Source organism: Heptranchias perlo, chromosome 4 (genome assembly GCF_035084215.1).
Source record: "Heptranchias perlo isolate sHepPer1 chromosome 4, sHepPer1.hap1, whole genome shotgun sequence".
NCBI classification, from domain to species: domain Eukaryota; kingdom Metazoa; phylum Chordata; class Chondrichthyes; order Hexanchiformes; family Hexanchidae; genus Heptranchias; species Heptranchias perlo.
Window position 1 is genome coordinate 137,223,792 of NC_090328.1, and position 14,569 is coordinate 137,238,360.

Consider the following 14,569-nt stretch of genomic DNA (forward strand, 5'->3'; position numbering starts at 1 on the left):
TACCATTCTAGCAGGGTTAGCACCCTTTTTTAACTAACCTAATTTATACCAATTGATGAAAATTTAGCGATGCATCCTGAATTGAGAGCAAAATAAAGTTGAATAAGAATGAATAAGTTACCCTAATTGTTCTCAAACCTCAATTCAGATAACATTTTGTTTCATGAACATTCTAACTTATATACAGAAAATTCTCCAGACTGATGATTTGGTGCCATAAAAGGAGTTTAAACCCACAACACATGGAACTCTAAATGTAGGGAAGGGGTTCACAAATGTCACATTGTGCCACGATTGTACTGATTATTCCTGTTTATTGGTTTCAGCTGCATTGACACATGGATCTGTTTGGTCTGTGGGCAAACTGGCTATAGATTTAATCCAGTAAGCTGTCAGTAAATCTGGGCACCAGTGTACTGGTATCAGAGTGAACATGTTGGTAAACACACACTTTCATATGTTCCATATGTCTGCTTCTCTGCCCACCCAAAGAGGCCACATTTCCATCTTCCGTTTTGTTCTTTCCACAAACTTTCAAACTTATCGGGAATTTTATAATGTAGTTTGCCCATTGTTTAAAGTACATATTATTAACTTACAATGCTTTTGTTATTTAATGGAAAAAAATACGAACACATTCTGGCAAAGAACAAATAAATTCTTATCCAGTACACTTCACAGACCAGCTATCTGAAACATCAGTAATTTTGTTGGCCAATTACCACCAGGTGGAAAATTGCAGTTTAGGCAGAAACAGGAACTTTGAGTGGTGCTTACAGCATTCCACACATTCCAATATAGGTTTAACACAGCGGTAAATAATTATAAATAATTACCCTTAGTGAAATAAAAGAATTAATTTAGCCAATTAGCAGTATATTAAATAATCCTGAATATTTCAAAATCCTTACATTGCTAGTATTGTAAGACACACACTGGCAACATTTTAGTACTGTCAACAGAATTAATGTAATAGGCTTCAAGTTTTATATCTGACAGAATTTCCAGTATAAAATCAGTGTTCAAATCTTACTGGCACATTTTGAAGAGTGCTAATGATATTCTTCCGACATTGCTACACAGCCTAAATATGCATAACAGTTCTATTTTCATTACATTGTAGTTACTGCAGTGTTCTGAATGGACACTTAGGGGAAATTTACTACTAAAAATGAGAACTCTTGCAGGCCAATCTAACTTCTACATGAATGTACTAATGAAAGTAAGACAGTGTTATATGACAAAAAACATTCTAGAAGCTATAAAAACAAGGAACATATTACAGGATTTCAATCTACAAAGAAATGGGAATGTGGAGATAGGAATAGAGGACACAAAATGACACTGTAGAAAACATGATTAAAAGAACCTTTTCAATAAAATAACCATTCAAAATTTCAGAGGTAAGTAAAAACCTTGTACTTCAAAATGTATTAAAACAGAATGGTTGAGGCAAATAGCATGGATGCATTTAAGGGGAAGCTAGATAAATACATGAGGGAGAAAGGAATAGAAAGGGTGAGATGAAGTAAGGTTGGAGGAGGCTCCTGTGGGGCCGAATGGCCTGTTTCTGTGCTGCAAATTCTATGTACTAGCATATAGTGACTTCATGAAATTCCTATGTAAAATAAAATGAATAAAATGTTAAAAGAAAACAGAAGTAACATCAACATCTTTAGAAGTAAGTGAACTACTACATAAATATCATTTTTGGAACAATTCATGAACTGAGGGAAGATATCGAACCAATAATTGATTTATTTACTTCAAGCACTGCAATAAAAAGACACATTTCAAGTTGCATTGTGATGTAAGAGATACAATCAACAAGTTTATTATAGACTTTCTGAATATTACTATGGTATTTCTTATTAAGTTGTATCTGTGAAAAAAAGTCACAATATGAAATTTACCAGAGTGAGAAGGCTCCAAGGATGTTTTCACTCCTCCGCTGTCATTTTCTCTGGTCAATGGAGGAGTATCTTCGTGGGGATTCGCGCAGTTGTATTTTTTCCATTGCTGAATGTTTTTTATTATGTGCTATTTTAAATTGATACTTGTTTTAAGTCATTGATTACCTTTCCTGCAATCCTCACATTTTTCAACACTTTATGAACTTTGTTGAGCTTTCAGACGCTAGCTCAGTCCTTTCAATGGCTCTGTCTTAGTGCCAGAGAAAGGGTGTTTGAAATAGATGTACTATTTTATTAAAGCAAACAATTCAGGTCTATTCTGGAATGGTGGTGGGAGTGTTGAAGAGCCAGGATTTGTCTTATGCACTGATAATTTTTTTTGGAGATCATCCAGCTAGCATGCAGTACGCAGAACGGGCCCCATAGAGGATCTGGTGATAGGTGAAGGCTTTCCAGTTGCTTGGCAACCTAGTGTAGAATCAAGTCCCACATTGGTATGTCTTTGGTCACTCCAGTTGTATCCCCCTTGTCAGTGTCTTTTCTAAGCGTGCATTTACGCCGCAGCTATCAGTCTGAAACTACTAGCTGCAGTTCGGGTTCCAGCCAAGCAGAACCCTGTTTACATTAATTGTTCTGTATAGGAGGGAGCTTTAGTAATGACATTTCATACACCATTTCTTCCTTTACATTGTCCCAGACAGCATTGTCATCTGGAACTTTATCTCTTGTGTGTGGAAGTTAACCATCTTCTGCTCAACCAGGAGCATTGGAACAAACATTAGACTATAAGAAGGCTCTGGGCAGAACCTTTAATAAGCACTACTAATTTTTCTGGCCCTTTTGTGCTCTCAACAGATCTCAAATTTAATTTGCAAGGTATCTGTTACCATAGCAATTCCCTTTAGCTGAAATCTCAAAGTTCTGTGATTAATTCTATTAGTTGAATCAGATTAAGTGATCTGAAAATCTTCAAAAGTAATTACTTTAAAGGCTATAGGGTAGATTTTGTGTATATTGCCTGTGCATTAAGCATTATCTGGGCAGAGTGTAGAAAGGATAGTCTAATGGTGTGGATTGCACATCCTTAACAGAACTGCCTGATTTTCCTTCCATTTAAATTAATGGCATACTCCTAATTATTGTCTAGGCTCTGTCCAGACGTGCTTACAACATAGGTGGTAAAGGCAAAAATCTACTCCTATTTCTCTTCTGCACAATAATTATATAATTTCATAAAATAATTATAAAGAGCTTTAAAGAAACTTTGCAATTATACTCAATACAGCTTGGCTGCTATGAATTAGCATGTCAAAATCAAGATGCACATCATGTGAGAAAACTCAGTGTAAATTTCTTAATGTTTGTGCAGTAGTGTAGTGGTACTGGACCAGTAACCTAAAGACTCAAATCTCATCATGGCAGGTTGTGAAATTGAATTCAATGTATCTGGTAATTTGTGAGCAGGGCCAGAAAATAAAATAGCAATGAAAGCTTCCAGATTTTTGTAAAAATCTGTAACGTTCACTTGCGTCCTTCAAGGAAGGACAGCCTGCCATCCATACCAGTCCCACACTATGTGGTTGACTCCTGAGGCCCTCTGAAGAGCCCAGCAATCCATCCAATTGTTACTAGACGACTCACCACTGCCTTCTTGGGGCAACTAGGGATGGGCAATAAATTTGGTCTTTACCAAAGTGTTGCCCACTTTCTGAAAAAAAAAGTTGAATGCATTTACAATTGTAATATTAAACATATAATTTTAAATGTTATAGTTTGCAAATTATAACATTTAGAAATCCCAGCCCTGTTACAAGCTACTATATGACACTCAGAATGGCTTGTTGGACTATACACAAATGTTTCCATTTTTAGTTAATTCAAAGTATTGTAAATTTGATAATGTACCTAATATTTTTTATTGTGCTTTTGTTGTTTAAATTTAGTCCAGATGCACTATTGCTTTGCTTTCCGCAGGGTAGCAAGAAGGTAATTTAGTATCGCATATATTATAAAACAACTGTTTTGCAGTGGGAGTGTGAGGGGAGGAGAGCAGTGGTGTGAGTTCCAGCAAGACAATAAAAGGGAGCCGACACATAATATTGCAATAACCATCTCATGCCACATCTGAGCAGGACAATAAATACCTCATGTCACTGCATTAGAAATGACACTGTCTGAACTGAAATTTGCAAGGGTGTAAAGTTTACAACTAGGCAAAAAAAATTAACTGTTTTGGCTAATTTGTGCAAAAACTTTGCCATTTTAATTTGAAGTACCTGCAAATGGCACCAACAGTGGACATCTGTATGATTCTCGGGCCAATCTAATTAAAAGGTTGGCTGAAACAGATGGATTAATTTCAGTCAGAAAATGAAACAACAGAGCTATTTTTGGTTTTGTGCCTAATGTGGGCTTTAAACTCTGAAACTTCATCATCCAGCGGCATTAGAACCAGCGGAGGTCAAATTTGTAACAGTATTGAAACCAGATCATTTATCAACTCAGAACTGAACAAAGAGACAGAACACCAATGGTTGTAGCATAGCTCATTTTTATTTTTAAACTGTTTTTTTCTTTATTTGCATAGGAAACATATCCACTTCCAGTAATTGACTGCAGTATGAGCAGCTGCTAGCAGTATAGGCTGGATATAACAGTTACAATCACATAAGTCAAGCTGAATTTACACCAGTTTGAAACTTGTGAAGACTTAGGCCCTGTAATGGGCAGATTGTTTGCACAGATCTCAGTAGCTTTGAACCATCCCAGTCACCTGCACTCAGACAGGGAGCACAACTGCACAAGCTGTAGTCATTTCTGTTGCCTTTTTCTTTTGTTTCTTTTGGCAACTATAGTTGTGTGCATGGGACTAAACAGCCATGAGTTTCAAAATGGAACAACCCTGGTGTGTGGCTAGCAAGCACTTACTGACTACTTGTTACCTACTACTGTACTAAACGTAGCATCATGTATCTATGGAAACACACAGTCCTACAAAAGTTGTTTTCAAGAGAAATATCTCAAAAAGTTCTTACAATACAAGGGGGCTCCCTTCCCTTCCTCTCAGAACTCCCATCTGGAAAGAGCTCTTTGCAGATTGACTGGGAGCCACACTCACAATGAAAAGAATATCTGTACAATGCGCAGTGTCAAGACTTAAATGGTATTTCGGGCTGTTACACACATCAATGCAATATATGTATGTGTAATCGCCTCTGTGAATATGGAGCAGGTAAACAAGCTCTTGGAAGCTGACAGCTGGGCAGGATTTACCCTTACATTCTGCGAGTTGGATCACTTTTGCAGAAAACAAGTTGTCTGAATGAATAGATTTACAACTGAACTCAACAGAGACTGCAAGATTAAACAGGCACTGCTTGTTTGACATTTTTGGTAAACGTATGCTGGTTTTTTTTTTGAATCCTTATTTTGCATTAACATAAGTCAATGTAACATCCCATGGTCTCCATATATGGAACATACATTACTGTAGTGACCAGGGCTATAACAAGGTTCCTTCAGTTGAAAATACACATCAGTCCCTGCAGCACAGTTTTGATAATAAAAATGCATCATGCTATTTCTTTAGAAACACAACAGTTCCGTGATGAAAGCGGAAGTGGTTTCAGTGTCAGTGGACCTGACTGCTGCCTCTTAAACACAAAGACCCTGCAACAGCTTTTAATCTGTGGGAAATTTCTAGCTTGGCTGCAGCGGATGGCACATGTCCTAAAACAAGATTGGACTTTTCAGTCTAATCAGGCAGCACGAGAGAAGTATTTTGTTACTTCTTTGTATTATCTCCAACTATTTATCCCTATGACTTCAGGAGGCGAAATGGATGCCGAGACTTGCTGTATAGTTGACTAATTTGGAGGAGAAAAATTTATAGTGTCCGGGCATAGTCTGTCTAGCATGTTATTGAATGAAACTACTCACCCTTGTAAGATCCCAGCCAATAGTACTGTATATAACAAGACATGTTTTTATGTCACATCTAGTCCAAGAATTTGAAAATTCTCAAAACCATGTACTTTTTACTACATTTTGCTTTTGTTATTATTTAAATTTTGATTCCTGTTATTCGAAGAAGGGAGACCTTAACACGAAAGCACTGTCCCTTTTGAGTTATTTAGAATTCCTAGCCATTAGCAGTAGGTCATCACTGTGCATATGGAATTTAGAAACTACTGGTGTGTGCATTACAAGTAGATAATAAAACAAAAATCAAAATACTGCAGTTGCTGGAAATCTGAAACAAAAACAGAAAATGCCGGAAACACTCAGCAGTTCGTCAGAAATCTGACAAAGGGGCCATTTCAGGTATAACCCCTCCCCAGAACTCTGACAAAGGGCCATTTCAGGTATAACCCCTCCCCAGAACTCTGACAAAGGGCCATTTCAGGTATAACCCCTCCCCAGAACTCTGACAAAGGGCCATTTCAGGTATAACCCCTCCCCAGAACTCTGACAAAAGGCCATTTCAGGTATAACCCATCCCCAGAACTCTGACAAAAGGCCATTTCAGGTATAACCCGTCCCCAGAACTCTGATAAAAGGCCATTTCAGGTATAACCCCTCCCCAGAACTCTGATAAAAGGCCATTTCAGGTATAACCCCTCCCCAGAACTCTGACAAAGGGCCATTTCAGGTATAACCCCTCCCCAGAACTCTGATAAAAGGCCATTTCAGGTATAACCCCTCCCCAGAACTCTGATAAAAGGCCATTTCAGGTATAACCCTTCCCCAGAACGCTGACAAAGGGCCATTTCAGGTATAACCCCTCCCCAGAACTCTGACAAAGGGCCATTTCAGGTATAACCCCTCCCCAGAACTCTGACAAAGGGCCATTTCAGGTATAACCCCTCCCCAGAACTCTGACAAAAGGCCATTTCAGGTATAACCCCTCCCCAGAACTCTGACAAAAGGCCATTTCAGGTATAACCCCTCCCCAGAACTCTGATAAAAGGCCATTTCAGGTATAACCCCTCCCCAGAACTCTGATAAAAGGCCATTTCAGGTATAACCCTTCCCCAGAACGCTGACAAAGTGCCATTTCAGGTATAACCCGTCCCCAGAACTCTGATAAAAGGCCATTTCAGGTATAACCCCTCCCCAGAACTCTGACAAAAGGCCATTTCAGGTATAACCCCTCCCCAGAACTCTGACAAAAGGCCATTTCAGGTATAACCCGTCCCCAGAACTCTGACAAAAGGCCATTTCAGGTATAACCCCTCCCCAGAACTCTGACAAAAGGCCATTTCAGGTATAACCCGTCCCCAGAACTCTGATAAAAGGCCATTTCAGGTATAACCCCTCCCCAGAATGCTGACAAAAGGCCATTTCAGGTATAACCCGTCCCCAGAACTCTGACATAGGACAGTTTCAGTAATAATGCTTCCTCAGAACTCTGACAAATGGTTATACCCAAAACGTTAACTTTATTCCTTTCACTACAGATGCTGCCTAACCTGCTAAGTGTTTCCAGCAGTTTCTGTTTTTATTACAAGTAGATAATACCATGGACCTCACAGCAAATGCTGTGACTAACCTCCACTCTGCAGCATATGATTGGCCAATATTTTAGAGTAGAGTTCATTATTGCTTTTATACTAATGTGCCTTGAATCATAAGCCAGTCATTTCAGTTAAATGGCCAGACGGACCTTAGCAATTGTTTATAATTAGCCAAAACAAAACAATTTCATATATGTTGTCTGTAATGAAAAAGAATTCAAGATATGCTAACTCACGCTTGTTTGATTGAGAACGCTGCTTTTATCAGGATTTAAGCATCTTTTGGGAAGGTGACAGTGTCACCACTGACACTGAGACCATTTTTACAATTTTAAACATACAGTAAACACTTAAAACACAGATATTTCCAGAGACTCATATCTAGAGAAAGTTTTTTTTTTCTTTTTTTTTGTATTAAATACATCCTGTAAGGAAAAAAACTGCAACGAAAAGATGAAAATTGACCATTTCCAACATGTCCTCTTTAACTACTAACAATGTGGCAAAAGCGCTGAGGGATGGAAACAGTACAAGAAGTTGCTGCTATTGCATCTGCAGAGAACCCTCCCGCCTCCGAGAGTGAACTGGTGCAAATGCCATTGTGCAGGTCAAAACAAAGCAACATCAGTGGTCTGGGCTTTCTTTTACTTTATTTAAACCAATGATGTAGCCTGTCCTGCTGCATATTCCAGTGAAGTCTGTCTAGTTGCCAACTGCATGCTCGGAAAGAATAAAATAAAGAGAATAAAAATAGAATTAAAGTTCAAGGTCTATCTTCTGTTTGGAAGGTAAGTGGGGAATTCGTAAAAAAAAAGTGCAAATGTGAAAGAGTGAATTCTCACCCTTTCCTCATCGGTTTTCTTAGTTCCTTTCTACTGAAAGTGGGTCCAAATTTTGCTATCAGAATGGAAGAAGATCCACGAAGCACGCAGCCGGTGACTATCAGCAGCAGACTTTAACAGGAATATGTAAACCATGACGCGTGTTCTGACAGAAGGTCACTGACCTGAAAGGTTAACTCTGTTTCTCTCTCCACAGATGCTGCCTGACCTGCTGAGTATTTCCAGCATTTTCTGTCTTTATTTCAGATTTCCAGCATCCGCAGTATTTTGCTTTTGAATTTGTAAACCATGTCTGGTATCCGTCTTGGGACCTAACTGCCAGCAACATTGCATTGTCCTTTCAAAAACAGAATACTGTACACTGTATATGGGATATCTTTCTGTAATCTTTGTATGGTGCAAGTGCAATGCAGTGGTGTGCAACAAAAAAACCCTTACCAGTGCCACAGCCAAGAGTCCCCAGATAGGTTCCCCTAGTGCTGTACTGTGTTTCAACACTGTACAAGATCAATCAGGAATCCTATCTGGGGTTCATTGATTGGGTGGGTTGCCAGTACTGGGTTTGTTGCCAAACCCCTTGTGCACTTTCTCTCTAATCATAAATACCAACATTTAAATTCACACAGACTTTTACTGGAGGCCATACACACTAATAAAAAAAAAGACAGTATTCCTTCCGACATTATGAAATGTTTCTGAAAACCAACCTTTTCAACACTAAATACAACAAAATAACCTTCATAAAATATAACTTTTCTCCATTTAAAACTGGATTAAAAATTAAGAACCTACACTTTTTAAGCATAGGGATACACAAGCTCACCATGTGGACAGTCTTTTTTTTAATATATAAATTAGGTAACTGGAGAGTTTTAACTCAAGTCCAGTTTCCAGACAGGATTTTTTTTCTCTTAAAAATGGCATAATAAACTGGTCTTTCAAAAGCCAGTGTAATCATTTCTTCCCCCAATTAACTCATTTAAAAAATGTTAGCATTACAAAAAAGGGTAATTACTTTAAAATGTTCTTAACAAAACTATACAGTGTACAAATTACAGTCTGCAAGGCAGGTGGTTCATTTTCAAGACCCCTCTTTGTTTTCCCTCACATTACACAACCATAACAAATCTATTAACACTTATTCACTGAGCTGCCGTGCCTGAATCATACTCCCACAGCTATTGCTATAGTTATTTGTTTTTGCCAGTTTTGTTTTAAGTGTAAGTCTCCTTTGCTGCTATTTTTTTTTTCCCAATCTATTGCGCCTTAACTTTTACATCACTCTGGGGAAATGCACTTTAGTGGCAACACCAATGGCCAAGACTGCAAAGCACTTTAGCAAAAGGCAGAAACAGTGCACATAGAACGGGGTGGCTTCAGTTTGTCAGAATTGGCATCCTGGTGAGGGAGGAGAGCAGAGACTTGACTTGAGTTGCAAACCCCTCCCATCCCTTCAAGTTAGTTCTCAAGAAACCTCCTTCTCATTATGTTAGGGGGCAACAGCTCCCTCTCCTCTCAAAGAGACTTGAAATAGGATGAAAGAGGTTGAAGCATGTTCTTCAGCATACTACTTAAGTAATTTTTTTTTTAGAAAGAATTAGATTCAGAGACAACATTTAAAAAAAAGTTTACCTTGAGTATTCTCATGTTTTCTGGCAGTATTGCGATTCCAATTAAACAATATATAGACTTGCATTCAATCTTCTTCAATTTGTGATGAGTAGAGGTAATAAACAGTGTTCTTGTTTAAAATGTTTAAAATTATATTTCAAACCATATCGAGTTTACATGTTGAGTTGAGATTTTTGATGCTCTTGATGATTAGGCCTTTGGTTGAATTGGCAAATACTTAACAAGCAGCAACTGATGATGCTGATAAAATAAAAGCCAATCTCCTTAACAAACCAAATTATTAAGTGCAATAGAAGAGCTTCACCTTTTTAAAAATAATTGAGCAGAGCACTAGAGAAACAAAAGTAAGATCATTTCACCTGTAAGTCACTATGGACTAGTTCTCCTCTGTAGGGGCAAAGAGGAAAAACAGCCTTGTTGAGTCACCAGTGTTGGACCGTGAAAGGAAGATTTAAGACTAGTAGTTCTGCTTCTGGTTTTTGGGGTCAGCAGAGGGATAGAGCTCTGCCAAAGTAAATTTTTCACAAGAGAAAATCCCAGCTCCTCAATAAATATTGAAGCTCAAGTCAAGCCCGTCTCCAGTGACAATGACAACATTTTTATATTTTTTTAAAATTAAATGAGTTCATCTTGCACCCCAGGTGGAAAGTCAATCGAAGGACCGAGTTGAAAGCTTGTCACAGTAGACAGAACAGTTACTTTGCAGCCTGTGTCTGGCAAATGGCATTATGCTTCACAGCTGTGCTGTAGTGTTCTTTTTTTTAAAAAAAAATCCCCCCTCCCCAAAACAACCTCCCCAAACCATCTGGTAAGGACCTATCATACTGCATAGAAAGCAGCACCACCTTTGGTCAATTAAAATGGAAAACAAGCTTACATCAGCTAATCTGCATACTAACTTGTGATAATCAATATAGCTAAAAGCTTTACCTATTTAGACAAAACTTGGTATTGCATAATTCTTACAAGTTCAAAAACCCCCAAACAAGTAATTGAAAGATGAAAAACATGAAAGATTAATAGAAAAAACTTGCCAAAAATACTGAAAAATATTACTGGCTGATTAAAAATTTTAAGCACCAACTATACACAGCCATGATATGCTTTATAAATGAGATAACAAAGTCAAAGTATTTGAATATTGACAATTAGTGATGTCACACTGTCCTCTGGAGTACAAAATAATTTTTTTCATACAAATGGTAAATTTCATAGGATGAGCTATAATATATGCAGCAAACGTGTGCAGTGATGTCACTGTTTTATTTTAAAGGCAAGGCACGTAATGTGGACGATATAACTTCGTGCAAATCAAGGATAGGTCTATTAGAGTCACAGAGAAACAGAAGAGGCAACATTGTCTTGCCATGCACACTGGAGTCCTGCCACTAGCACTATCAGGCGGATAGCAAGGCTAACTGTGAAAGAAAAGCACCATGCATTACTCGGCACCCTGTCCATTAAAAATTGCGTTTACACAGTAGAGTGCGAAAAACTTAGCGGCTGCATCCCTGTCGCCATTGATTTGTAAACTGCGGTGCTGTTCACCAACACCCTCCATGAGACACCGATTTGCCTCGGTGGCTGTGTCCTTGGAAACTGTTTATGCCATGCTTTTTTTTTTCCTGACACACCTGATACATATATATATATTATATATTTTTAAACTCCACAGAGGTAATGGAGTACAAGGAATCAAGTGCAGTATTTTCAATTCTGTTCAATTGCCTTCCTAAGCAAGCATGTCACAGCAGGATGTGTCTATTTTTCATTCTTTTTTCCCTTAATTAATGCACATTCGTTGGGGATGAAAAAAAATGTTCAGAATTATTTATATTACATCCCCTCAATTTAGAGTCCTAGGGCACAAGGACTTACATTAATCCCCTCAATCAGATATGTTAAATTGCACTTGCCTCTTAAGTGTTTTTTTTAAAAGAATTTCTGACATTTTAAGGGCAACATAAAAATATCAGTGAGCTTCATTCTTGTATTCAGATGACCATCTGGAATTTTGAGGGACTATTACTGCTTAAAACTACACTATGGTGCTTTTCCAAATGCTGTCTTGTAACAAATTTGTTCTGTTCAGATCTGCATACTAAGCATTAAAAGTGAAAGGAAAAAGGGTTCAGTGACAAGAAAGTTTGTGGAGCCAATCATCAAACCTAAATCCAGTAAAACTGCATCTAAGTCTTTTTGTTTTGTTTTCTGCAGTAGCATAGTGTGCATAGACTAATTGTGTGCTTTGTGGGCTTTTTGTCCCCTCAGACAACAGTTTTGTAGAAAACACAAAATTACATGTACATTCCTCACCCAGCCTTTATCTTACAAGTCAAACCTCGTCAAGCAGGAGGACAGGGCTGTAGTTTTACTACTCTTGGACTGAGTGAAAAAAATAGATACCTGAACCCCACTAATTGCCTAAACATGCAAACTCTTAAACATCTAAAAGCTAATAAGTGTATTAAGTTTGTCAGATCTGGAAATTAAACAACTGTCTCCTAGTGGATCCCATTGTTCAATAAAGGCCGGTTGCTTGGACATGATCTTTCACCTCACCATCCAAGTACTAAAATCACCCTCTTAGTATCACTGATGAAATACCATTTATGCAGATTTTAAGCTTGCAAGAAATTGGTGATTGTGAGCGCTGCAATCACTTGTCTGTGTTTCTGAAGACTTTTCTTTTTGATCCGGAGAGATACCTTTTGATCTTTGTGGTCCTCAGTTTGTTGTTTCCGCTTGGAGGAAGGGTTCACTGATGAAGTTTAAACTGTAATTCTGAACATTCGTTGGCAGGATGGTAGTCCCATTTGACACTTGGAATGGGACCAAACTAGCCCAGGTACCAGGACTGTAAAGAAACAAGCACAAAAATAAATAAATACAACTTATTTCAGGACTGCAGATTTAATACAAGTTTCATTCATTGACAATTATGTAAAGCCATATTAAACACTCTATTAATAACCTAGAAATTACTGTTGATAATATGAACTGCCTAACACAATGTTTCATGATATTCCTTTGATTGGTATTTTAATACAGCTGTTGAACTGTTTATTTTAACTGGGTTAATACCTTGACTAAAATGGCAGACAAAGGAATGTTACATGAACACATTAAACATCCTCTCATTAATATCAGCAATAGTCATTTCTAGGTTATTGTCTTTACTTAGACACAACATTTTAATAAACCTGAGCTTGGCTAACAAAGTGAAAGGTTTCAACGCACTTTTAAAAATTAAATTTAAATACTTGTATCAGGTGCCTGCCAAAGGAAGGGATAACTATTCACTGACTGTGATATTTAGTCACAATAAAAGACAAAATCATGTGACATTCATTATGAAGACTTTATAACACCAAATAACTGATCTATTTTGAAAACCGTGTACTCTTGAACTATGAGAGGTTTACTGCACAGAACTAGGATATTCAGTCCATCATGTCCGTGTGTCTCTAACTTAACAACTCCCTGCGGCAAAGCATTAAATGCCCCAACAACTTTCTGCATCAAAAAAATTCTCCTAATTTCTCTTCTCACTCTCTTAGTGACAATTTAAAATGGATGACCTCTTGTCACTGATTCCCAATCAGAGGAAATAATCTTTTCCTATTCATTCTATCAAAACACTTCATTATTTAAAACACCTCTATTAATTCTCATCTTAGCCTTATCTGCTCCAGTGGAAATACTCTCAGTATCTTAAGTCTCTCCTCATAACTAGTTTCCCATCCCTGGTATCATCTGTTGTATGCTCTTTACGGCTTTAATGTACATTCTATAATGGGGCACACAAACTGCACAGTGTAATCTAACTCAGGTCTAACCAATTTTGCTACAAATTTATCGTTACTGATTTACTCTTTTATTCTATGTCCCTTTTTATAAAACCCCAAATACTGTTGGCCTTTGTTATGACTTCATCTATTTGTGATTGTATTTTCATGGAATTATGTATTTGAGTCCATATGTCCCTCTGTTCAGGCATGCTTTCTACTGTGTGTATACTCCCATTCCTTATTTTCCTCCCAATATATATGGCCGCACAATTATCCATGTTAAATTGCATCTGCCCGTTCTGCTGACCTGACTATGTCTTCCTCAAGTTTTTACAGTCTTCCTCAATATTTACCAAACCTCCTACTTTTGTGCCATCAGCAAATTTTAAGATGGTGTTCCCTATTCCCAAGTCCAAATTATTAATATATACCGAGAACAAAATTGGTCCTAGCACTGACCCTTCTCCAATCCATGCAACACCCATTTACCCTAGCTTTCTGTATTCTTTTCTGTCAATTTTCTCATGCATGCTGTTACATTTCGTCTGATACCATACACCTAAATTTTGCTAACAAGTCTCTTATGGAACAGTTTATCAAACACTTTCTAAAAATTCATATACAGGTCATCTACTATATTCCCTTCATCTATTCAGTCAGTCACTTCGAAAATCTCTAATAAATTTGTCAAGCCCAGTTCTCCATTAACAAATCTGCGCTGCCTATTCTTGATTAATCCATTAATTTAATCTTGGGATGTGGGCAAGCCCGGCATTTATTGCCTATCCCTAGTTGCCCTGAGAAGGTGGTCGTGTGTCTTTTTCGTGAACCTCTGTAGTGGTTTGATATGACTAAGTGGTTTGCTAGAGGGCAAT

The 14,569-nt window shown here is 37.8% G+C and overlaps 1 protein-coding gene across 8 annotated transcripts in view; it reads right to left on the reverse strand.

The window, feature by feature from the left end:
• Positions 1–4,447: 4,447 nt before the first annotated feature.
• Positions 4,448–14,569, reverse strand: part of LOC137321296 (nuclear factor 1 B-type-like) — a 333,533-nt gene continuing 323,411 nt past the window's right edge. For 7 of the 8 annotated variants that reach the window (XM_067983673.1, XM_067983674.1, XM_067983671.1 and 4 more), the window contains one exon: positions 4,448–12,760. In XM_067983673.1, coding sequence (XP_067839774.1) covers positions 12,631–12,760 — 130 coding nt within the window. In that variant the 3' untranslated portion in view covers positions 4,448–12,630. The remainder of the gene's footprint in view (positions 12,761–14,569) is intronic. The other variant, XM_067983676.1, reaches the window with a different exon arrangement.